The sequence below is a fragment of the Myzus persicae genome, unplaced genomic scaffold (assembly GCF_001856785.1).
Source record: "Myzus persicae strain clone G006 unplaced genomic scaffold, MPER_G0061.0, whole genome shotgun sequence".
Taxonomy (NCBI): Eukaryota; Metazoa; Arthropoda; class Insecta; order Hemiptera; family Aphididae; genus Myzus; species Myzus persicae.
Window position 1 is genome coordinate 32,874 of NW_019102824.1, and position 27,781 is coordinate 60,654.

The 27,781-nt window shown below is 28.6% G+C and overlaps 2 protein-coding genes across 2 annotated transcripts; one reads left to right on the top strand and one right to left on the bottom strand.

Annotated features, from left to right (window-relative positions):
- Positions 1-191: 191 nt before the first annotated feature.
- LOC111033197 lies at positions 192-1,658 on the bottom strand. The gene is made up of 2 exons (XM_022313836.1): positions 1,397-1,658; positions 192-1,321 (listed from the first exon to the last, which is right to left on the bottom strand). The coding sequence occupies exons 1-2, from the start codon at positions 1,614-1,616 to the stop codon at positions 192-194; spliced, it is 1,350 nt and encodes a 449-aa protein (XP_022169528.1). The 5' UTR covers positions 1,617-1,658.
- Positions 1,659-6,367: 4,709 nt separating this feature from the next.
- Positions 6,368-27,060, top strand: LOC111033203 (atypical protein kinase C-like). The gene is made up of 11 exons (XM_022313842.1): positions 6,368-6,465; positions 6,524-6,631; positions 14,020-14,134; positions 14,209-14,292; positions 14,359-14,525; positions 16,250-16,484; positions 17,587-17,767; positions 17,932-18,020; positions 18,668-18,837; positions 18,926-19,041; positions 26,541-27,060. The coding sequence occupies exons 2-11, from the start codon at positions 6,602-6,604 to the stop codon at positions 26,602-26,604; spliced, it is 1,251 nt and encodes a 416-aa protein (XP_022169534.1). The 5' UTR covers positions 6,368-6,465; positions 6,524-6,601; the 3' UTR covers positions 26,605-27,060.
- The last annotated feature ends 721 nt before the right edge of the window (positions 27,061-27,781 follow it).

The window sequence follows — 27,781 nt, forward strand, 5'->3', positions numbered from 1 at the left end:
TATATTGTAAAGAAATAAGTTATACATGTACAATATAGGTCATTTTTTCGAGAGTCTCATCCTGTACTGTAGCACTCTGATGGCCACTACAGTGACATGATTGTTGCACATTTATATATTATACTAATTTAATATGAATATTAAATAGTCATCGTTGTTATCTAACTAAACGAGTGTTCCGGCCGCAAGTGTCATACCAGTAGATCGTCGGGGAACAGTGAAACGCTCTGGTCGCCGAACTCGTTTTGGCTGACAAGCTGCAGGGCCGAGTGGTCAGACGCGTCAGACAGGCTGTCGGTGTTGACAACCACCGGTTGAGAACCCGTCAAGCTCATGTCGTCCAGCGCCTGCAAAGAGCACAAAGAGGACCATTGTTCCGACGTCATGCTCGCGGCCGACTCGTCGATGCCCATGGACGGCTGTATGGGCACGACAGCCGTGTCATCGTGGTCAAGCAAGTCAACGACGTCATTCTGCCTGCCATCGATGTCATGTGGCCCTTCAGTAGTGTCTTTATGCTTGTCATCGGTGTCGCGTGACCCATCAACGGAGTCATACCGAATGTCATCGGTGTCGTGTGGCCCCTCGGTGGTGTTCTGCCTGCCATCGGTGTCATGAGGTCCATCAGCGGAGCCATGTTGCATATCGTCGGTGTCGTTTGGTTTGTCATTGGTGTCATGGGGTCGGTCGTCGGTGTCATGCGGTTTATCGGCAGAAGCACACTCACGGCCATTTATTCCATCGTCTGTGTGGGGCGGGATATCGGCAGTGGCACACCGACGGCTATTTTGACCATCATTTCGCGACAGCGACCACCCGTCGCCAGCCCGATCGATACGGGGAATCCGTGCTGTCACCCGTCCCGATCGAACGGGCACGGGCAGCCTGGAACCGGCGTACAATTCCACAGGCATATCCTGTCTCACGGGCGGTTTGGGCTGGCTCGGGCGTGGCACAGGTGTCCTGGACTCCGTGGACCGGTCAAACATCACGACACTTTGGTCTCTCGTTACCAACCTCAGCGGAGACAATCGGCCGCCATTCTGGGTTCCCCAGATCGGCGAACGTCCGTTGATGTTCCTGCGCGATGAATAACCGTTCTTGGCCGAGTCGTTACAGTCGTCAATTCCGGCGATATAATTATCACTTCCGGCGCCAAACCTTGCCTCATAATTACACCGACCACCTCCATGGAGACAACACGAAAGTTGCGAGGTGGCCGGCCGCAGACAGGCCGACTGCCTACTTGTGGGTCCGACCTTTGTTGTTTTTGGTCGAGCTGCGTACGCCGTTGTGATAGATTGACGCTGGCTGCGTGGCTCTGAAGATGTGCCATGCACAAAATAATGTTATTCCAATGAGGCTATAATTAAGAATGACTGATAATATTAAGTACTTGTGCTGCGAACACCAACGAAATCTGACTGTTTTGGAGGCGTATTCGAGGCCGTCAAATCATTATCTTCGGTTACACGTGTCTCGACAATACCGGCAACATCGGCATTGAGTCGCGGATCAATGACAATTCGTACACGTCCGACGTATATTGTGCAATTCGTCACTTGTATGGCACGATCGTCCGATTCCGGACGATTTTCTTTTTCGTTACTTGACATTTTTACAACGTGCTCCGCAATAATAACATAGTTTATTTTGAATTAGTAGCTGTAATATTTCTTAGTACATACCTTTTCTATATTTAATATAAATTATAATTATTGATAGTGTAACAATTTCGAATTGAAGTGTTTGACTTGTCGTTAGGAAATAAATCTCCAATGTTGGATACAATTTATTTAGCCAACGCATACATAAAAGCAAAACAAAATTAAAGAATAATAGGAGAATAACATTTTTTTAAATTTTTATTTAAACTTAATCCCTCCACCCATTTCAAAATCCTGGAGACTATAAATAATTGTATACGCAATTGTGCTTTACATACATCAGACTTAGCTATTTAGGACACCATAACCATGTAATTTCGGACATTAGTCCAGTGGATCAAAAGTTAAATACTGGGGGAGGTTCTAAAAAAATATGTTATAGCTTACAGGTAATGAACTGAAAAAACCTAGTTTAAAATAATAAAGTAGGAACATAACATTTTTTTTAAACATCTTATTTATAGTACTCTATATTCTATGTAGTACATTACTCAATTAACTATAAATGTTTTTGTAAGTTCAAGGGAACATTAGACTGGGGATTTGATGCAGCCTTGGACCCTCCCTGATTATATTTCCAAGAGCTAAGGAATTGTTTAAAGAAGGGATATAAACCTTTTCGAATCACAGTAGCATGGGGGGTTTGTTTTTACCATAGTCGCAACTATAGGTAGCTCCCACCTTCTTAGTATCCTCAAATAATTTGTTATCACCCCAAAATTGCTTAATTAATTGCCTATGCACTTATAACTTATTACTATAATGTATTTATTTATATTATACTATGAATAAAAATTGGCTATGGACTAGTATCAATGGCCTCATTTCAGATTTGTTCATGGATGTGTAGATAGCCTGGTACCCGTATATACAATAGCACTCATATTAACACTATGGCCATGGGTGGCAGCTACGAGCAGGCGCGTCCCCGGTAGGGCGAAGGGGCGTTCGCCCCTGCCATAACAATTTGTAATATAATATATAATTACTAATATGTCAACAAAATTAAAATGATCAAAATGATTTTAATTTTCCGTTATATCTAAGTAGAAAAAAATAAATCTCTACAAAGATAATAAATCATTATCTAGTTATTTTTTAAAACATAATATATAGGGACCTATACTTTATACACTACACACTATACACTGTCTTGCTATGGAAACCCATTATTAATTAAAATTGATCAAAATGTAGGTAATAAAATATATAAAACACAGTACCTACCAATGTGCCATTTGAAACTACTGAATACTGTGTTTTTTTAACAGGTAACTGCTACATCATTTTTCAGTACATTTCCAGAAGTACCACGTGTACCATTTTTGGTACACTTGTTGTTTTGCAAATAAGTTTTTGTATACTAGATGTGGACATGTGGTACACGGGAGTCTTTGCTAAAAAGTGTTATGTGTACCTTCAATGGTACACGTAAATACGATTTTAATACAGGAAAATATTTCGCAGCTCACCAGATAAACAAATTTTCGAAAAGCCCATTGATATCTTTTAAATTCATTTTTTTAGGTAAAAAAAAATAAAAAAAAACAATTATAATTTTAAATGATGTATTTATTCTAATAATATTATAATTTTAATTTAATTATATAACAATTTATAATATATTTTGATTAGAAATATTACTAATGATTTTTTTACTTTAATATTATGGTTCGTTGAAAAGCATCGTAGACAATAATATCGTTCAAATATTTCACATTTTGTGTGTACACTTTTTGCGTTTTTTCTTGCATTGATCGTGCCTATAACAAAATAAAATTAAAATAGTAGAAATATACATCGACCCAATAATATTCTATAATTTAATATTTTACTTTCTTCACGGCAACCTTGCTTGTAGCATCTTGTCCTTTTTTTATCTTTGACTTAAGTATGTTGTGCTATAATTGTCGATGTTTGTTGCGAGTTGACCTCTTTTTTTCAACCATATCGAGAGAAATGTCTTCTCTAAATTGTGTAATAGATTTGTTGTTATTGGTGATTGCTTTGTAAAGACTAAATGCATTTACTAATGCTGTAGTACCTTGTACATATTATGTCAAAGGCTACTTTACGATGCCATTTTACTCCTTTGCGTAAACAGGTGTGGTAAGAACCTATCTGATCACTTACATCAATCAATGATGTAATGACTTTCATCATCCTTTGCCACAGTTGTAATCAATAATCGCAATAGGTTTTATTCTTGTACATCGGTTTCTTTCCACTTTTTTATTCGAGCATTACGAGATAGGTTGAATGAATTTTTTTTATCATTTGCATACCGGTTAGTGTCGAGTACTATAAGTTTCAAACTTCGTCATCAAATAATAAATATAATGCAACAAAATCATAAGGGCTACAACAGTCAATCATTGTTCAATAATATCTTCATTTATCCCAACGCATTCATTATTTGGACTATAAATTATACCTATTAGAATTTGGTTGTTCGTCTATAACATTATTCCAATCATTACAATTACCACGCATCACAGGAAAAGCAAAAGACTCATCCTCAGAACTACTGCTATCATCTTCATCATTCCAGTTAGGATCTTCGTCAGTATCATCAAACGAACTTTCTGAAGATAAATCTAATAAACTAGAAATTTCATTACGATTCATTTTATTTAAATTATTATAAAACACGTACTCGCGTATACGACAACTAACAACTATCGAGGGACAGAAAAATGATTGAATGACAGATAACAATTCAATAGGTATAATTTGAATACAATTCTAAAAATATACTTTTTCCCAACAATTATATTTTACAATTTTAATACAAAATCATTATCAGTAATGAAAACGCAAACATCGAATTTTATTTAGATCTGACTTTCCCAGGGGGCTACGTGTACCATATTTTGTACACAATTGAAAATCATTAATTTCGATACAAAAACACATTGTGTAATCACATAATAAACTAAAATAAAAATATCAAACATTTTCATAAAGATAAATGTCCGTAGCAAATAAGGTATGTTCGCTACTTTTTGGGTTAGCACGAATGGCAAATCAACAATGTACCAAAAATGGTACACATAGCGGTTAACCTGTGTTAATTATTTTTTTATGATTTGATAAATGTTGTCATCAAAAATAAACCGGATTACCTAATGTACAACACTCATGTACTTACAGTACTCATTTTGTCAAATTTTGTTTTCATAGTTGATATTCGATTCAATACAAACGTATGCAGAACTTTACTCTGTTCGAATTAAGAGGACGTCATATCAGCATAAGTCCGGTCTTACACATATACGATATTACAAATTTTAGTTCACCACATTCAATAGTGTGCTGTTAGCTTTCATATTATAATGAATTGACCTTTTCTACAATTTAAAGTTGTAATTTTTTCTAGGGCCCCACGTAGACATTTATTGTCGTTATTATTATTAAGTAAGTTATGACTTTGTTGAAAGTCTAGGCTCTAGATAATAATTTTACCTCTAAATCTTACAATAGATCAATTCACTCTAATATGAAAACTAATAGCCACACTATTGAATCTGGTGAACGAAAATTTGTTATATCGTACGTGTGTAAAACGGAGACGACGCATAAGAGTACGATGTCCTCTTGAGAAACGTAGAACACAGCTGACTGCTTCACAAGGGAGTGACAATATAAAAATAATATACAGGGCAGGTGTACGAATAGTTGTTACTGTACGGGTGACCAATAGATGTTGAGGGACTGCTGTCCGCCGAAAACTGGTCGCCACCGATTACATTCCTTAATTTTAGCAAGTGGCGGTGAAGTGAAGTGGTAGGTAGTGGTAGGTCAGAGGTAGTTTTTGATGGTAGCAGTTGTAGTAGTATTTGGTGCACTTATGACTAATACATCGGAAACGCTATATTTCATTATAGTTCATCTTCGTTCACTTTAATTTTTAAACCAACAAAGGCACAAGGCTAAACATGAACAGATGAGTAATGCAGGGCACACACCTAATCAGTGAGGTGACCATGTAGGTATATTACCTACTACAGGATGGATAAGACATTTGTGATTATTATACTTAACTTTCCTATATGAAAATATTTTAAGTTATTTAGATTTTATCACAAATATATTTAGGAAATTCTAGAAATTCCTTAGGCTAAACCGGTGTGGAAAATAACATACTTAAATGTTTGGACAATATCATTTATCCCGGTGCGTGATAATGTGATATAATTTTAAAACGATTTAGTTTAGCTATTAGTATTTCGCTCTTTCCCATTCCCCCACACCCCCTCTTAATTGTTAATATAATTAATGTCAACACATTATTGAATATCTATGGGGGGTGACAGATTCGCAGTGCGAAATGGACGGCAAGTTTATTGCAATGGTCGTACAGTGGGCCGCATGCAATGGGTAGTGGGAGTTTTTTTCACTGCATTGGTGTGCGCCCGGCCTAACACAAATGCGAGTATAGCATTTTATCTCTTAAACGCATTATATTACTTAACTTTTTGAGTTTCACTAACAGTTCATTGAAACCATCGTTCTAGTTCTACGTAAAAACTACTTTGTATGCAGAGATAGTAAAAACACCTTTTATTATCTATGTTAGATTGAAACCATGATATCCCGAATAGGACATTATAAATTTGTATGAAAAAAATGATAACATTGTTGTCATATCGATTTATTAACAGAAATATTGATAAGATTTCAAAAGTGTAAGCAATTGATAACTTCACCGTCTTCAACATTTTGTATTTTTTTTCCTTTGTGTTCGGGTTAGGTTAGGTTATTCGGTTCTTGTCACTCTTGATCTTTTTCAAACCTGGTAAAGCAATATTTTATAATTTTATTTTCACTGTAACTTAACTTTTTTTAAATTATAGCGTTATAAGATAACACAAAGAGACAAGCTATACAACATTTACACAATTTTACGAACGGGGAGAAAATTGTTTATTGATATGTTGTTGGCAATCATCGAAAATATGATAGTAAGTAAGGTTTAAAATTTATATTATACCTATCACCAACTTACAATGTTGTATATTATTTATTATACTGATTATCTATAATATTAATTGGCATTTTATCAATGTAAATTTACAAAATATAAAATGTTTTCAATCCATTTGTAAGTAATACCTAGGTAATAATTGATGAATAGTATAATTGTATTAGTTAATCATAGTATTTGGATGATGTAGACAATGTGCTATCCAATTATCATTTTTATCATAATCCAGGTATGAATAAGTGGCGATTAAAGGCCATAACCCAAACACTTTTTTCTCTGACTGCCAATTTGGGGAGATTAATCATTTATTCCAAAATAAAAATAAAGTAATGTTTTAGTAATGCTTTAATAATTAACAATTTTGTAAAAAATATAACAAATTAACAAATAACTAGGTTTTTTTTAAACAAATTTTTTGTCTCCAACTATTGTAGAAAAATATAGGTACATATTTTTTTTTAAATACAGGGCATGTTTCAAATATTTTTTAAATTTGTTTATAATATTTAATAAAATAAGAATTGTAAATCATGCAGTAATACCTAAGAAATATAATTAATATACTAGTTAGTACTACTATGTATAGGTATACTATTAAAAGTAAATAAAATGTTTTTGTCATATTCGACTTAAATTTTGTTTTTTGTGCTATCTTGATTCTTTGATACAATCAAATTATACTTTATCAAATAATAAACAATTTAAATTTAAATTTTATAAGAAGAACAATCATGAATAATGTTCAACTATAAACGATTATAACTGCAGTATGCGAGTATGTAGCTGTTAAAAAATAAGTATTCGTAATAGTAAAGTTATTTTACCAGAAATGAATCACTATATTTCCAATTAAAATTTTACTGTATCTAACATAACAGGATTACAAAAAACTATTTTCCATGTTAGTAAAAGACAACTTTATTTAAATCCTAAATCATTGTAGGTATTATGTTGATATAGCATTTAACACTATAGATTTGATTACTTATAAAGACAAACATTATTTTTAAAATTAACAAATTCTATTTTGTTTTTAAATTATAAATTTTTTGTAAGTTGGAAACTATATTCATTGACAGAACTTTTGTATTGTCCAACATATTTTAATCAGTTCTATGAATTACCTTTATATTAAAGAATATAAATGTGCGTACCTTTATTATTTTGTATTTTAAATGATAAAATGATAGTAACATACACATTTGCCTTATTTTTGGTTAAAATAAAGCTACGAACAATTGTAGTTGATTGTTTGATCAAAATAAATTATGTTACTGTTAATTTTGAATGATCTATACTCCAGGCTGTATAAACGGTAAGTCCTATATTAGAAATTCTAGGCTTTTTTTTTAACTTCATACAATATAGGTATAGAAAAATACAAGCTCTGGGGTTAACTTCAGGGTTTATAAATTGTAATATAAGTTTATAATCATAATAAGTGGTTACAATTTACAGTTGAGTGATATAACTTAACTTTACTTAATCTAAATTAAGTTTTGATTTGTCTTATTGGAGAGTGAGTTTATAGTAGCAATTCTAAATGATTCTAAATTGTATGAATATGATTACTATTTAACTAAAATCTCCAATAACTGTGAATCTTTTCATGCTCACTTAATTTAACAGCTTTATAAATCATATCCTAATATTTTTTAGATTCTAGAATTTTTTTTACATTTGAACCACCGATTTAAGCAACAACGTAAGTCATAAAAACTCACAAATTGAGATATTGAGTGCAATGTGTTATCAAATGATAGACTGATTATGTGTGAACATTTGCAAAAAAAAATATTTAATTTTACCACTGTAAATAATCGGTATGAAAGATAAATAACCATATGTCACTAGTAGCGTAAAAACAGTTTTTTCTTGTTTTCTCAGAATTACCTTTTATGGACGTTAGTCGGTTCTCAAATAGATTGTTCATTTTTAGACAATTTAATCCAACCAATTCAAACAGATTTTTATACTAAAATTAATAGCAGTATTAACAATATTCCAAAAATTTCACATGCAAAAATCAGATTAAAAAAACCAAAAAAAAACTAAAAACTTTAAAGTAATGAATAGTTAAGAAAAAATAAAAATTGACTTGTTATACATATTTACAAATAGACACAATTAATTAAAATAAGGACTGAGATGTACTAAAGGAGGAATATTTATGTACTATAATTTTTATTTTTTTTTTATTTTTATAATTTTGATTAAAAAAAAAAGTGTTTAGTAAAACTATTTATTTTATTTATTTATTAAAGTCAAAAAATTAAAATATATTACTGACTATTATTTTACTACAATTTATATGATTGATTATTATTTCAAAAACAATTTTTTTATTCACTATTATTTGACAAAAATGTGTATTAGAACTGTGTTATAGCTATAAAAATAAATGATTGTTATTAAAATGTTAAATTTTATTTCCTAATTAATTAATCAATTACTTTTTATTCAAATTCTACTATCCATATAATTAATTTCTATTTTATATCATATTCATAACACTTTTGCAAAACTCTGATAAACCAAGAATAAACCAATATTACTGTAAAATGTGTATAAAGCTAAATTTTTAGCACATATTATTGGGTTTTACTCAATATAAATTAATTTTGTTTTCTCAAATTTGCAATACTCCTATCTAGAGCAAAGATCCTTATTATATTATGTTGTAAACAGAATGATATTTCCTGTGCATTGACTGAATAGTTTTTTATTTTAATATTTTACAAAGTTGTCAATGGTTTTGTGTTAGGAATAAGCAAAATGAAGTTACCCTATTTTATCAATTGCATTTTGAAAACCTCAGGAAACAAATATAGATACATCGTGCATGTTTCGATCTCATAGTTCACTAGGAATTTAGTAACAAAAATGAGTGCATTAGATCTGTTCATGATGTAAATAATATCTTCTCTACATTGTGGATCCGTAAAACATTTGAAGCCATATGGGAAAATAAAACTTAAAGATAGGAGTGGAGCTTATTGTCTTTCATAAATGTTTGTCTAATAGGTATTCTAGTATCAATTATCATTAATAGACACATTTTTAGTATTTATATGGATTTTATCTATATTAACAGTGAACATCCATGTATAAAAACGTGATTTTCATAACTATATTAGTTTTATGTGTTGATCTTTTCTTCTTATTAATCATTTTATGAGCTTGATAATATAATCATATTGAACAGAAAACTAGACTACCAAACAATAGGGATATTATTGGAAATTCCTGAAAATATTTTTGAACAAATAATAGTTATTCTTTTAGAAGTAAATAATACAACAAAGAACATTTTTACAATTGTTGAGTAATTTTAAGTTAATTATTTATTTGTTTATATTGTTGTTTCATGTTTCATTAATCAATTTAAAATGTTGACATTTTTAAGATCTGTTGTAATTCGCCTAGTTCTCAGACTTGGTTATTTGAAGATTTTTAATTTTTTTTTCTATGTGTGGTTCCCTTTTTGTTATTTCTTTTGTGAATGAATATAATACATTTGGCACTAGATAACCATTAACCACACATTATAATTATGGACTGCAATCATTTCCCAGTTAGTTAATATCTACATATTCTAATATATCATTTAATTAATATAGTAATATAGAATTAATATATTCTCACAGACAACAATATTAAATATAAATACATAAATATTTTCATCATTATTCTTATTTAAAATTAAAATACGATCTCTTAAAAACATAGATTTATATAAAGCATGCATACAAAAAATACCTCAATTATAATATAATATCATATATATATTTCTTACCTGACAAAAAGCAATATTTTAGATTCTGAGTGTATTGATTATACAATTATGTGTTTTTTTTCATTTATTTTTGTGTCTATTATCATTCATCACCTTTTGGGGCAATAAAAATACTTTGATAATCTTCAGCAATATTTTTTCCAGTAGAAAAGTGCACCAAGTTGGTACTTTGTGGAGATAAAAAATGTAAAAAATTCTCAATAGTTTTCAAAAGTGGTAGGAAAAACATGAATTTTTACAAAATTGATTTTGGTTTTTGATGTAACTCTAAAAAAAATACTGTAAATATATGAGTTTTACACTGAATGTTTATATTCGGGTTTTCCATGCACTGTAACATTTTCAAAACATTTTGGCATTGTATTTGTTAAACTATTTATAGGCATGTGAAATTGTCTACTATTTTAGTATTTTTTTTTTTAACTTATGTTTTTAAAAAAAATGTCCGTCCGTCAATATACTTGAAAATGTAGTACATAGTTCCTCGTAATTTATTATCGGTGGGAACATAAAAAAAGTTGAGGTTAAATCCACAATGAACATGTGATTGTCGAATCAAAAATATCAAATTTTTTTGAGTTACTAATTCATAAAAATTTTACATTTTGTATCTAATGAAATTAATTTTGTCAAAAACTCTTTTTACGAGAAAACTCCTTTTTTCCTCCATTTTTTTTTACATCCAAAGTATCAACTAGGCCCAATTTGTTACTTGAAACCACCTTTCGAGAAATCCAGTTTTCCTGCCCCAAAAGTGTGATGAGACACAAAAAAAAATTGGTATTCTACAATGTCATCATTTTAACGTCAGACGCCCATAAAAAATAATTATGTAATGGTACTAAATATACTATTTTTCTTTAAGAAATACTTGCAAAGAATGTTGTTGTATTAAATGTTCAAAACTGTGATATAAATATTAAACATTTTATGAATTTTTACTACAAAATAATTAGGAAATTTAAGTGATTTTGACAAATGCCGTCAACATTAAAACTTGAAACGCTTATAAAATAACCATGCTCATTGCTCGTGTATTTTTAATGTTTCTGAATTGCTATAGGAACAACATATTATGTAAGATCTTGGGATATACGTAATTTGATCGCTGTAATTTTGATCGCACGTCAATTGGTAGCGGTCATTTGGACGCATGACAATTGGGATCGTTCAAAATTTCGTTGGGTGTAATTTCGAAACATGTTGCATTTGGTCTCATAAATTTACAATATACAATTTATTATAAAATTCAATACTTAATGATTCTTATATTTGTTTTGACATCGAAATTAACTATTAATTTAAAATACGTATACTTGTCACAGCTTAATTATTTATAAAAAGTAAAATAAAAATAAAATATAGATACACAGGTATGTATACAAAAATGAAACTTACTATATATACAAAAATTAAAATTATGACCAATACCATGTAAAATGTAGTCAATTAGATGATTATCGACATTTGAGCATACTTTTAACAGTTGATTGGGTAAATCAATGTACTTTTTTTTATTCAGCACATATGTAGGAAGTAATTGTTCTGATGTAATTTTAGTTAAACTTTTTTAATTATTTAGACAATCTATAAATCTCCGGATTATTTTTCTAGTAGAATTTGTCATTGATGAAAATTCATTGTGCCAGCCCTTTTCTTGTTATTTGTTCTAGGTAGATTTTAGGCGATCAAAATATTCCAGATTTCTTCTGGAAACAATAGGGGTCGACGATTTCCTCTCCTACCCAAAATACCAATCCTTATTCTATTTATGGTTCTTTTTGCTTCAATTGTTGCCATATTTTGTACATGATTATGTTTGTTGGATTATGTGACGTCATCTATTAAAAAAACTTATGAAATGTATAAACTAATATATGATATCATATACCTAAAATATATAGATTAATAATTTAACCTCGAATTTTATGAGCTCGACCAGTACGATTTTTTTTTCATTGCTTTTCAAAATTATTTTATCTTCAATCTTTCTATCTTGTTTCAGAATAAAATCATTATAAATTAAAAGATATCAACCCCGTTGACATTTTATAAACTGTAAAGATATAATAGGTAGGTAAGGCGTACATTATCCGTGTTCTGTATAATGGTGCTGTTCGATACAGACTAACAGTCAAAAAATCATTTATCATAAAATAAACTCTAAAGATACCTAATAGGCTAAACTGTATAACCTAAACATATTATATTAATATTATCAATACAGCCAAACGTTGGCGTATTTACATTTAGCATGCGTCAAAATGAATGGCGGCGAAATGTCAAACTCGTTCAAATGACCTCGATAAAATGAGAGTACACCAGGATCTTGTATAAATATTTTAAATATTTTTACGAAGTCCAAAAATGTTTATCGACACAATTCAAATATTTCGGATGCCTATAAATAGGTGCTTAACATTTCTATGAGTACAAGTCTAAAGTATGTTTTAGTGGAATGCTTCAATTGTGTACAATTAATATTTTTTTTAAAGAAATGGATGATACTAATTTTAGAACTGCCATTGGTTTCATACTAGTATTTATAATTAATAATGCTATTTATTCCTTTTGTGTTATAATATTATCGGTGTAATGAATATCTATTCAATTTAATGCAATACCAAATTTACACTCAGTTAAATATTGAATCAATTTATGTATTTTAAATTTTATCAAGCAATTAATATCATTTAATAAATAGTTTTTAAATTATATTAACCGTGTTTTTGGTTAGAAAAAGGTCTAAGGTCATTTAGTATCTATTCTGTATTCAGTATACAATAAAGCAAGATAAGAAATGTTTTAGCATTCAATTAATTATCAAATAGTTATTAAAAAATAGTAATAATAATTATTCTGGAACTTCATTTCTTTACAAACAAGATAGGTTTGTTAGTTGTGTTCTACAGTCTTTATGTTAAACACTCATGGTTTTAATAAAAATATATAATATCAAAATGGGATTATTATGCAGTTGTTCTAAACATCAAGAACATGAAAATAATTTAGTATGTAATAGTAATATAATAGTGGTATTAAACATTTTGTTTTCATTGAATGTGATAATTTATATATAACTATATTTACTATAACATTAAGAGGATGCCATACTTGCATTATTTGTCTCAGTCTTACACATGCATAACATAGCAAATTGTACTCTTTCAATAATTAATTTAACTCTGTTATGTTTAAGCTTAGAGTAAATAGACCTAAAATAAAATTAAAAAGTATGAATATTATCTAGTCGATGACATAGGTTTGTTTTTATATTTCAATTTTAAAGCTAGTTATAAGCATCTTATAATAGTAAATTATTTGTACATTTCAAAATGCCCATACCTCGTTTTAAAATAAAAACAAACCTATGTCATAAATTAGATAATTTTATTTCTTTTAAATTTTATAATAAGTCAATTCACTCTAAGCTTAAACATAACAGAGTTAACTGAATTATTCAGAGAGTACAATTTGCTATGTTATGCGTTTGTAAGACTGAGACATAGTATAAGGGTATGGCTTCCTCTTAATATTTATGACTATTTAATTATTATGTTTATTGGCAGAGATTCAAATATGTTCAATGCGTAAATAAAAACTCTCATCAACTTGATAAAAATACTGGCACCAAAGATTCTGTAGATAGTGATGACACCGAAGGAGCCTGTCAAACATCTTTAAGTAATTAGTATACAAAATATATTATTAAAACAATAATAATATGTATATTTTATGAACATGGTATTAATATTTAGGCACACTTTGCTCTGATACTGCTTTGTTGGGTATAAATGATGTTTCTGATGAATCTGTTATTGTACCCATTGATAATCCAGAAGGTAAAAGAAATTTTTCAAAATAATATTTTTATAATATAATTTAATGTTTAATTTTATTTATTGTAGGTTATGTGGAAACTGGAGTTTTGTGTCAATATTCTTTTGATGACTTTGAACCAATTAAGGTTATTGGTCGTGGTAGTTATGCCAAGGTGTTAATGGTTGAACTTAAACAAAACCAACGTGTCTATGCTATGAAAGTTATAAAAAAAGAACTTGGCAAAAAACATAAAGTAATTAATATATTTTAGTTAACAATAGTTGTAAATTATAATAGATATACTATATTGATGCTAAATATACAAGAACACGGTATATTTATTTTCAATTAAACATTGAACCATACTGCAATTGTGTATAAAAGAAGTACTTTTTTTCTTTCTATTTTTGTACTGGTATAAAAATGCCAATATTTTTTTAAATTTAACCAATCTATACTCTGTTTAAGTTTAGAAGCACAGTCTGTACCATGTTAACTCTCTATATAACCTGCCATATTGTCGTAGTACAACCATTTCTTTGTGTTCAAGCTGACCGCCGACTGTGTCTCTTAACTTAAATAGAGTATAATATGTTGTAATATGTTAACATATTATGTTTGATTGTGAAATAACAGACGATGATTTAAAATTGCATGGTCCGGTGGACAATAAATTAGTTATTGATTTTTTTTTTTTTTTTGGTTTTTCTGTTATTAACTATTATAAATGTATAACTCACAGAACAATTTGCTTTACCTTACTCCATTTATACATTTAAAATAATAACATAATTACACATATGAACTATTTTTGTGTTGACCAATCTCTCCCAAGAAGAAAACAATAATTTTTCACTAATGTTTGGATTTGTAGGCAAAAGCTTTTTTTTAAATAATTTTAATAGAGAAATAATTTTTATATAAAAATATGTCATTTAATATTTAAGATGATTGATGTATTTTTTATTTATTCTTTATTTTTTGGTCTTTTTTACTAATAATGACTTTTATGCTTTTAATATCCAATTGATTTGATGGTTTTATACCTGGCATACGCATTAACGGTACAAATCATTAAGATCTTCTGAATATGGTGCATTGACACTATCAATTATTTTTAATGGTTTATTATTGATGATATTTATCGATATCGCTAAATACTTAATCGATTATATGGTATGGCCAGTTAATTCAACATTTATAAAAGTACCCATACTATCTATCTATAGATTAAAATATGTTCATAAGGCATACTACATTTGAAATTGTTTGTCAGTCCTCATTCGTAAGCCCAAACTGTCAATGTTTTACTGAAGACAATTTATCTGAGTACATGGTGGTGAATTTTTTTTAACACTAACTATTTAATTTTGTACCTAGTAATTTTTTTTTATAAATGCTTTTTATAATATAAATCAAATGCTTTTTTTATTGATTATCTTGCCTTTAAATCCACACCCTATTCATCACTATTGATGAATCACTATTTAAAATCAAAATAGTTTTTTTTAATTGCTTGTTTGTTTTTTATTAGTATATTAAAAAAAATATAGACATAAGGTAAGATTGTAATATTGTGTTTATATAACTGAATAGTTGAATAATACCTTAGATCATATTTTATTATAAATGGTGTCATGTTCATTTTGCTATTGTAATCAATTTGAAGCACATAATATAACCAATAAGTCTATGACTGATATGCTTTATGTGTTAGACAAACCGTCACATATTTAGCTGTTGATCGCTGGCTAATTTATATTTATATACATTAGTTTACATATATAAATATGGATAATTTTTTTTTTGCGCTTGGTTCCCTTTGTAAATGTGCACATTAAGTATCTCAATTAGAGGCTTGTTTCTTATATGAGTTTCAAGTTATTGAGGTATGGATACATAGTTTATAATCTAAGGACAATAGGTACATAAACAATTTTTACTATACACATATATAATACATATTTTAAATTTTAGAATAATAATTGGATACAAACAGAAAAAGATATTTTTAAAATTGCCTCTGAGTATCCATTTTTGGTTGCTCTCCATTCTTGCTTCCAAACAGTCAGCCGCTTTTGCTTTGTGATGGAATTTGCTCGTGGAGGTGACTTATTGAATCTTATGCAAGAAAAAAGACGATTATCTGAAGATCATGGCAGATTTTATGCAGCAGAAATTAGTTTGGCTTTAAATTTTTTACATACTAGAGGTATAATCAATTGTTTCTTGATTAATATAATAATGTATTCATTGTAATCATTGACACAGTCATAATGTAATTAATATTTTAATTTATTTCAATTTTATAATCCAACAGCTTTTGTTTGTCACATAACTATAGAATTGTTTGATAGACCAAATCTTTAAAAAAATGTAATATAAATAATAAGACATAATTATCAAGTTAACACTTAAAAGCAAGAATAATGCTTCGATCAATCAAAACGTGGTTTCTGTTAGAAAATTTTATTTTATTTTCTAAAATGTGAAAAACTTTTTAATTTTAACTGTATTTTTTAAATATTCAGGAAAACTAAAAGAAATGTATGGAAAATACTAAAATCTACACTACATAGTGATTAACGAAAGTTTTGCTTATTTGTTTTATCAGAACATAAATAACTTTTGCTTTTCACAAAATATTTATATTAGCATTTCGTAGACATGTTATAATTTTAAAAAATCTTTTGAGGTTTTTGAGCGAATCGTAAACTTGTGAAATTTTCAACTCTTTTAATTTTTTTTCAATTTATATTGATAAAAAAAATTTTAAGTACCTATTTAATGTAATTCAAAAATTGCGAACTGTTGGGACCGTGGTTTTATTTTATTGTATTTGAATGAACATAAAAATAATTTTTCGTATGTGTAACAATGAATATAAAAATTTAACACATCTACATCAATGATCTCTGGGAAAAATCAAAACTTTCATTGCAGCAAAGTAGTTTTTCCCGTTCTTTAGAATTTTAAATTGCTTGTTTTTAAATTTTAAATTCATTCATTTCACAGATCTTCTTATGGGACACCAATATTCCATGTTTGTGTTCTTGGATACAGATAGCATATCAATTTTTTTCATTAACTTATAAACAATTTTCAATTATTTTTTGTCAATTTATTGGCACTTAATTATCAATACATATTAATATTAATATAATTATCTGATTAATAACCCATTTTGTATTAGTTAATTATCATAATCAAGTAATAAATACTAGTTGATTGATCATGCAAAATGTTTGAATCAATGCAACTGTTTAAATACAAGTTCCAAGTTAATTATTTGTTTTTATATTGGCCTATTTCAGGTATAATATACCGAGATTTAAAACTAGAAAATATATTACTTGATCACGAGGGCCATATAAAATTAACGGATTATGGAATGTGTAAGCAGGGCAAAAGGCGTAGATACACAACTTTTTCAATTTTAGGGACTGCAAATTACGTTGCTCCAGAAGTCTTAAAATATGAAGATTATGGATTAAGGTATACATTTTTCTAAACTAAATTGAATATACACACTGTGTAATTATTGATCTGTTGTTTGAAATAAAAACCATATGTTGTACACAATATATAGGTACCTTATATCGGCTACATCTAATTCAATTAAATATTTAATGTTAAACTCAATTTGTTCTGTTTTTCAGTGTGGATTGGTGGTCTTTAGGAATTCTTTTGTTTGAGATGTTGGTTGGCAAAAGTCCATTTGGTAATAGTGATATCCATGTATTTCAAGGTACTTATTATAACACAAACAATAGTTATTTTAAGATGACTCTACCAAAGAATTTTTCGAGACACATAATGGTCTGGTCGTTTGCTGAGAGGAATGGATTAAAGAAGTCCTTATGTGTTTGGGGGTTGGGGCGTTGAGAGATTGACGCCCGCCCCACATGGCTGTGGTTTGGTTACAGAGTGGCTGTATCAAGAGCTACTTATGACGGGGAAAGATTGTTGAGACTGTTGAGCCTTAACTTGACCCCCCGGATACCAAATTTTCGTCTCTAGTTTCAAAAATGCGCTGTTGGTTTTGATATTACAGTGAATTTATCGATTAGCAAATTTTTAAGTGAGAACATTGTTTATGATTTTTTAAGCGTGTGCATTTTTTTTCAATATTTTAATTTTTAAGCAATAAATGGATACGTGGAATATTACAAACTAAAAATGCTCAAATCTTACTTTAAAATTAAAACATTGAACAAAATCTGACACTTCGGCACTGATAATATTCTTACATAAAGAGTAAACTAACAGCTCACTATTGAAACTAGTCATCAAAAATGTGTGGTTTTGTATGTGTGTAAGGCAGAGATAACATATGCACGGATAGCGTTCTCTTTGAAAAACAGTTTCCTCATTGTTTGAAATTGTATTTTATAGATGTTTTGACTAGACCTCTTCGTATTCCAAAATCACTTTCTGTAGAAGCAGCTTCAGTTTTAATGGGGTTTTTAAATAAAAACCCTTCCTATCGTTTGGGTTGCGATGAAAACAATGGCTTCTGTGGTGTTAAACATCACTTATTCTTCAAATCTGTTGATTGGGAAATGGTAAATCATATACACAATTTTTTGTTTCAAATTCTATACATTGCTACAACACTTATAAAATGTAATTAAATAATGTATATGATTTTAGTTAGAACAAAAGAAAGTTGTTCCTTGTTATATACCACAACTAAATTCAGATCGCGACTTTGCCAATTTTCCGACAGAATTTACGGATCAAGATGTAGCCTGTACACCCGATAATCCGTAAGTATATTTAACATTTGTAATTATTAAAAAATTTCTTAAGAAAGAAAAAATAGTAATACTATGATTTAAATAATAATAATAATTAATAATTGATAGATATATTAGTAATGTACAAACTTAAGAATTAGAAATATTACGTACCTATAAGTTTAAATTTTCACATAAGTAAATAATATTAACAGATTTTTTATGAACGCTTTTGTAATTGATAGGTATTATTAATTATTATAATGTTATGTATTATACGAGCTGTGTTACTAGTTACTACTAATCAGTTCTATGGTATTTTATTGTATAATGTTTATACGTCATTAAGTAAGTATTTACGTATATATTTTGAAATTTGACTTTTGACTTACTTTATCATCGTTACGTGCATCCGGCGTTCGTTAAATTCTATACAAAGTGGCCATATGAACGGTATGGGCAACTATAAATACGAAAATACCTGAGAACTCAACTATTAATCGTGTTTATTGTGGCCTTTTCGGTGACAATACATTTTAATCATTGGTCTTTTGAGTGTAAAACGTGTAATATTCGATATTTTCATATAATTTAACCATACAAGTTTGATTTAAAAGTTTGATTGACCATGGTGTTTAGAAGAAAAAAATACGAATAATTTAAAAAGAAAATCAAATTTAATACATTTATTTTAAAAATTATACCTAATTCTAATTTTGCAAATTTTGGGCTTAGAATATAAATTGATAAATCAAAACTACTTGAAGATGAGACAATCAATCCGAAAATTATTAGTTGCAATTAAAATAAAAATCTAGTTATGTTACACATGAGCAAAACACACGAGCTTAAAAAATTGTAACTCATAGAAATGTATGATCCATTAGTCTAGTTCAGTGGTGGCCAAACTACGGCCCGCCATCATTTAATATCTGGCCCGCGAAAGAAGTAGAATATTTTACATTTACGTAAAAAAAAAAATTAAAAATATACAGTATACATTCTTCATATTTAATCCCGTATCGCCATATCGTAGCGTTTTTGTTGTTACAATGTAATTTAATAATATAAATAGCATTACCGTATCTTATCTTATTTTCATACGATCACCATGGCTGTAGAAACTACAATACTACAATATTATATTAGTAGTATAGCAATATATAGTAATACAACATATAGTAATATTACTGTGCTCGTAATTTAATTTTCTTTTATTTGTAGTAATTATTAAGTTAAGTATTAAATAAAGTCATTAAAATTATTAAGTACAATAAAAATGTCGTGAATTATAAAATTATATACCTATACCTAAAATTCTGATGACTTTAAAGTAAAAAAAATTTTTATGGCCCGCGGTCAAAAAATTTTTTTTTTTATGGCCCGAGTTAAAAAAAGGTTGGCCACCACTGGTCTAGTTGAATGTCCCACAAACAGAATTGAAAATAATTTATAGGGTAATCAGTGATAAAGTGTACCTACCCTATTTCCGTCGACACTTGCGATTAAGATCGTACTATCATAGATAAGTCAAAAAAGATAAAACGTTCTCATTTGTATGTAAACCTTGTGCAAGCACCATTTTTACATGCGAATTTTCGAAAATCATTTCTTAGTGCAGACTTACTTAGCGATACAAAAATACGGTGTACATTTTGTCCCAGACTATCATTGTTTAGGTTCTATGTTGAGAAGTCAGGACACGTTTGCTTATATTATATTTTAGCAATCCCGCCCGGCGTTGTCAATGGAGCTTGGCTTGTGATCTGCTGTAGATTGCGTACCCCGTGAGGTATGTAAATATATAATTTCTCACTCTAAAATTTCAAAGTTATACCAAATTAATTAATTAATACGACCTTTAGTGGATTAGATACGCTTGTCTGGTGGTTTTTGATATGTCTGTATGCCAGGACTTCGCCGAAAACAAATTATCAATTAATGTAAAATATGATGTTATATCGGTTTTTTGTACCTCAGTTTAGTTTGTATAGCTCTTGGTGTATTTGCAAACGTTGTTCATACTACTCTCTAAATTTTTTTTATAGCTCTAAAAACAATTTCTTAAATGTTCGTTAAGACCCGTAGAGAAGTTTTCGCACATATAGGCTACAAAAATATAGAAGATGAATTTTATGAATAAACTCTCATATTAAGATATAATATGCGAACATCGTTTATTATTTCCTGTTGTCGTTTTATAAATGTGCTTATCGAAAAAAATATTGATGCACCTCGTTTGTTAGAACAACCCGATATATTATGTGTCCTGGTCAGCATCAGGCTTAAGGGATTATTTTACGTACTTACCAATTAATCATACTAATTTTGCTAATAATTCTCCCCTCATCAAATATATATCGATAGACAATAGCAATGTTTAATTACTTCAATACATCTAGTTTTAAAATTGTTCTATATGTTATTACAATTAATTTTTTGTGTAATCCTACTTTTGTTCGTCATAAGATTGTTAATTATATTACTTAGTTTATATTGTTCCAAAAGCCGTTTGGCGTTTATTCTAATACCTAGATAAATAAATAATTTGTTTATTCGAGGTCATAAACGCAGCAAAAATTGCAACCATTTATAAAAAAAAAAAATACCAATTTCTACTATTACAATTTACAGTTAAAATTTGAAGACTTTAATCAATAGCAAGTTGAATATAAAATCAAGTTATACTAAAATTAAAACCAATATGTCTAACTCTCAAAAATTCGATTTTAAAAACGACTCTATATACGTGAATGCATTTTGTCTGCATCGTGCATGAGTCTGTAAGATAAGACAATTAATTTTGCGCCAACATCTTCCTTAAAAAAAGGTCAATATGCTCAGTGTGACTAAATGAATGTGCGAGGCTTATAGATTTTTTCTATAAATGTATAATCTCCCGCTCCCCTAAAGAAAATCCCTAATTACGTCACTGCCCACACTATATAACATATAATACTTTAGAAACAGTTTTGTTGTTTTGTACTAGGTTTCGTAATTGGTAAATACTAAATAGGTACCTACAGCCCTATGGTGGTCCTTAATTATTGGAGTATTTTTTTTTCGATTAAAATCTTATAAATAAAAATTGCCTGTACAATTTGAAATCAATCTGATGACGAAAACAGGTACCACATAGTGGCAGCGACAGGGTCAATGGCCCCACTAGAAAATTCTTAGCCCTACCTGTGAATCTATCACTGGCCTGGTCTTAGACATACTAACTATAAATAATAGTCATTATTTTATAAGCCAAAAATAATGGTATTCACATTTTATGATAGGTACCTACTAGGTATATAATATTTTAAGATAATAATTGATAACACTACTGGAACTTACTCTTATTTATAATTTGTTGGTATTATTATTAACATGTATTAAGATAGTATCTTAATATTCGTAATAACTTACCCATAAAAAAAAACACCAAAAGGGTTAGAAAAATGTTCATATGAAAATAGCACTATGGAAAAAAAGTATTGATAGAAGAAAATTAATTCAATCTGTAAATTTCCATAGTATTTTGGAAAAAATAACAAATGAGTTAGATAAGTGATTTGGTGATAATTCTGATCTTATTAGTGGGATACGTGCCCTTAATTCAGAATCTTTAAAAGTTTTAATATGTCATGACACCACACTGCTTTTTGCACAAGCTTATTTGGGTGACATAGAAAGACTAAAATCAGATTTAAAAATGTATTGGAAAATTATGAATCGTTATGAAACAAAAAATAATTTAAAATTTAAAGAGATTTTCTTCTTTTATAAATTTCTTAAGGAATATGAAATAGCATTTTCAGAAACATATAAATTATGCTATATTGCTATAACAATACCCGTGTGGTCGTGTCTTTACCCATCAGCTGCATGGGAAAATACATTTTCATTTATGAAATATGTTAAAAGTTATTTAAACAGTGAAATAGTTTACTAGACACTAACCTTACAAATATATCAATTGAAAAATGTGAGGCAAAATTACTAGATTGTGATGAAATTATAAACAAGTTTGCGGTGCGCATACAAATCGTACAACTATTTTATAGGAGTATTGTCATGGTGCTGCAAATTGTAATCATTTAAACATTTAAAATGTTAAGATATTATTGTAATTAGGCTATATTAGCTCATATTAATCGTTATATTTGTATTATTAATTTATTTTTGCTAAAGTCTCATTTTTTATGGCCTTACCTTATAATTGTTGACCTCTGATTTGCCCTACAAAAAAATAATCCCGACAAAATAAAAGTAATACATACATTTTGAATTTTCGAAAAAACACGATAACATTTTTAAATGTTATAATTTGTTATATTTAAATAGGTGTAATTTATATTATGCTTTTACGCTTATATTATATTATGCATGTATAATGGAGTAGTTGGTTTATAGAATTATTTAAAATTGATTACATTTATGTAATGTTCTCGGGTCGGTAGTAATTACGTCAGCGTCGTATCTAATTATTGACGTTGTCCATTGCCTACGTTATCATACCAGTCTTTTTTTATTGCCATAAAATGAGTTGTTAGTGTTATTTGTTTATTAATAATATGAACACTCGTCATTATGATTTTCATCAATTTTATACATAATTGGTTACATTTCAGAGATGAACGTTAAATTTACCAATATAAAATATAATTGTTTGTGAATATTATATTCTATCAGTGCATTAGTAGTTTCATTTGATGAGATATATTAAATTGTATAAATTGTATTATTTCTTATTAAAGCGCAGTAATTCAAATCAATAAAAATAACATATCATAATATTAGATTGATAACTGAGGTAGTAGACTCTATTACTTATCTGAACAATGAGCCTATAATGTACAGGTAAAGAATAAAAACAAAATATTACTTTGAAAAAGTGTGTGTGTGTTACCAGTACGCGCGCGGGAAGTGAAACTTCTTTTGAATGGTACACGTGAATGAGTGAAAAAGAAAGAAAGGCATGGATAGACTGGGGTAATGAGGATAATAAAGGAAGAAAAGAAAGAATGTAAATTATATTTTTATATTTTTTTTAATTTTAATTTTTGTATTATTATGATTAATTATCATTTTGCTCAATCGGTATAGTAGTTATGATTGGCATATGATAACTAAAATAGGAAACGTACATTTGCGACTGAACAGTGAGCATTGTCGATATATCGCGTTAAAATTGCATCGATTGTTATACCTGATTTGGTAGTCTATATAGTTGGATCATTATTCAATTGCAAACTGAATTTGTCTAAGTTACGAGTGGTGTCGAATCATAAGATGCAAAATTAACATATTATAGAATATAATATAATATGTATATTATAATAAAATAATATTATGTAGTAGATATGTCGTATTATGTACATGATACGCTTCGTATAATTATTTATCTCATTATGGCGTATTTAATATTATTGTTAGCATTCTATATTAATTATGACTATTTATTTATTGAGTTGTTTAGTAACCCAACCAAAAAATCTGTCACTTAATGTTATACTTACAGGCAATGTTGGTATTATTTTCACATATTTTCACTTGTCACTAGATAATTTTTTTTCCTCTACATTAAATTATTTCATTTAATATAGTTGTTTAAAAAACAAAAAACACTATATAAATCATAACTCCCTAACCAAAAATCGGATAACGTTGATGTCGATACCAATCGATACAGCGGAGAGCCCTCTATAAGGCCCGACTACAAAAACGGTTCGACGTGCCTAAAAAAAGTGTCCGTGCAGAAACACCTCGAAAAACTCAAATGTTAAACTTTCAGGGCCCCGGAAGACGGGGAAAAACGTCTTGTACAGTCTCGACACAAGACGCCGAATTTCATCACTGACCTACGAACTATAAAAAAACTTGAGTTTCAGAAACGTGGGACGACACCTTGAGTTTTTCCGAAATAATTTTGAGGGGGGGTCAAAATTTCCCCGACTATGGTGGGGGGGGGAAATTTAGAGGGTCTAAAGATACAATTTTTGGTGGTAAAATGGGGTACCCAAGTTGAAACCGGACCGAGATATACTTAAATCAAAAAAAGGGGGGGTAACTTTCGGTATATTATACAAGTGGCCAACCAAAACCCATAGTTATTTACAAAATTACAAAATACAGCTACTACAATCCGCGGCTGCGTACACGGACATGTACGAGTTCGCGTTTGTACGACAACGTTCGTACGGCTGCCCGTTCGCTTTTTTTCCTCACTACCCTGCGTAAAGAAGTTTCACTTCAAAAAATATTACTTTGAATAACTGAGTTGTTCATATTGTTTTTAAAATCATTGATTTTTCCCGGATCCTTAAACTTAACTTAGTCACTCTTATTTTTCCGTATTTTAACTTAAATCGTTGAGAGTTGAATTTCTTGTTTGGTTAACTTATAATTATTGAGCACTTTGTTGTGATTTATAAATTAACCAACTAATTCATGCTAATCTTTATAAATTAGTATTAACTATAAATTCACTCAACTTTCATAACCCATCAAGTGGGGAAAATGTATAAGCTGTTATTATACTTACTTGTTATAATTATTTTAATATTCTAATTAAATACCGACATCAAATTTTAAGAAAAAAATTTAGATTTTGATAATATTCCAAATTGTTGAAGATGAATTTGAATCGACGATGATGACGATCTAGTCAAAACTTAATTCATATATTATAGTACAATTTTATAAATCAAATTTAATTTGAAATAATGAATTTTTTTCAATGAAGTAATTTCTATGTAAATATTTGTGAATTTAGATAGGAAGAGGAGGAGCGATAAGCTTTTTACCTACTACCTAGTATTTAAATTCTATAGCCCCTTCCCCTAATACATATCGTGTGGTCTATTATATTTTATTATAGGTACTTATTGTAATAATTACAGTTTCGTCTTAAATTATATATTTTACAGTTAAAATTATTATTATTTTTCAATCGAAATTTATGAAATGTGTATTATTGAGTGGTAAAAAGCGAAAGGAAGCCCCTCGGACTTGTACGTACAATACTTACAGAGATAAATATTATTTAATCCAGGCTCCATGTTATTACTCATCACCCGATTCCATAAAACCCATTTATAGCTGATGCACAGACAACTGAATAGCTGAATATAAAATAAAGATTAACATAAAAAAATTAGATAATATTATTATATTGATATATATAAGAGAAAGGTGGGTAATGCAGCCATTCTAGGTTTGATATATTATAATTAACAATATTTAATTTAAAAAGTTATAAACTAATGAACCAATAACAACCTCTAAAATATATTATCTTAAAAATGTGATACCTACCTATGCTATATTGTATTTTTAAAATTTGTTAGATTTTAATATGTCAATATAACTTATAAAAAAAAATGACAAAGTGGTTACCTGCATATGGTATTCATAATACATTTAATTTACTTTCAATTTTAAAATAGTACCCAATAGGTACAATGTATATTTGATATATGACGTCTTTGACTTGTTCAAATTGCATTGTTAATGATTATGTTTGTTTTTGAATTTTTCAGAGATTCCATCTATCATGTGGATTTGGAGGGTTTTGAGTATGTGAACCCTAATTTCAGAGACTAAAGTGTTAAGAGGACTTCGGCGACTTAATTTTAACCCATAATATGACGAAATACCATTATAACAAAACTATTGGCTATCCCTGTTTGCCGAAGATCTACTACCCTTGACTCTAGAAAATGGTTCAGCCTCAATAGCAAAAAAAAAAAATGACAATTTAAATCATATAATTATATTTTTACTATAAAATTATTTTTATAAACGTTTAGTTTTAATTAATTATTTTTATTTTTATATAGGTATATTATAATACGTATATACTTACATTATACACATTTTATATTTTATACTTTGTACAAGTTTAATAAGTTTCCACATCTTATGGGTTGGTTTTGCTCATTATTATAAAATTATTTTTATATATATATATAGATTTATACACATAATTAATATACATTTTTGTGTAATGTATGTTTATATAATGATCTAAAATGTGAATGGGTTATAAATTTACTTAATTTAACTATTACTATAATAAATAACATTCAAAATAATATTGATATATGTTTTTTTTTTTTACTTGCCAATGTAAGAAAAATAATCATATATGTTGTATTTAGTATTTGCAAATATGAAGTATATATTGTATGAGTAAATAATACATTAATTCCTACATATTTTACAATATATACTTTACATTATATATACTTTATACACACTAAATAATTTTCCACATCTTGTGGGATGGTTCAGCTTATGGCCCCTCAGAAAAAAAAATTTAATTCATATAATAAAACTATTTTTATAAATATTTAGTTATAATTATTATTATTTTTATTCATCATATATTATAGACTTATTGCAAGATTAATGTACATTTGTTTCTTTTACATGGTTGTATAATATTCTGAATGTGCTCAAGTTATGAATGTACTTAATTAAAATATTACTATAATAAATAACATTCAAATAGTAATGACATATTATGTACTTTTTAATTAACCATTGTAAACAAAATAAATATATATATGTTGTATTAAGTACTTACGAGTACAAAGTATATATTATACTGGTGTATAAGACCTATACCTAGACCTATATTATACTCAACAGTATACATACTTAAATACTTTTTACTTAATTCACAATAAATATGTTGTAACTTTCATAGTTTAAATAACTTTGACCGAAATCCTACAGTTATTTGTAACAAGCATAGTAGGTATGTTATAATATGCAA

Bases quoted from the DNA above. Each gene is read 5' to 3' on its own strand.
- LOC111033203 (XM_022313842.1), top strand. From the start codon at position 6,602: ATGTTGTTGGCAATCATCGAAAATATGATA. The intron at 14,293-14,358 runs GTAAAAGAAATT...TATTTATTGTAG, and splicing joins ACCCATTGATAATCCAGAAG to GTTATGTGGAAACTGGAGTT. The intron at 18,838-18,925 runs GTAAATCATATA...ATATGATTTTAG, and splicing joins AATCTGTTGATTGGGAAATG to TTAGAACAAAAGAAAGTTGT.
- LOC111033197 (XM_022313836.1), bottom strand. From the start codon at position 1,616: ATGTCAAGTAACGAAAAAGAAAATCGTCCGGAATCGGACGATCGTGCC. The intron at 1,322-1,396 runs GTACTTAATATT...GCACATCTTCAG, and splicing joins CGTTGGTGTTCGCAGCACAA to AGCCACGCAGCCAGCGTCAA.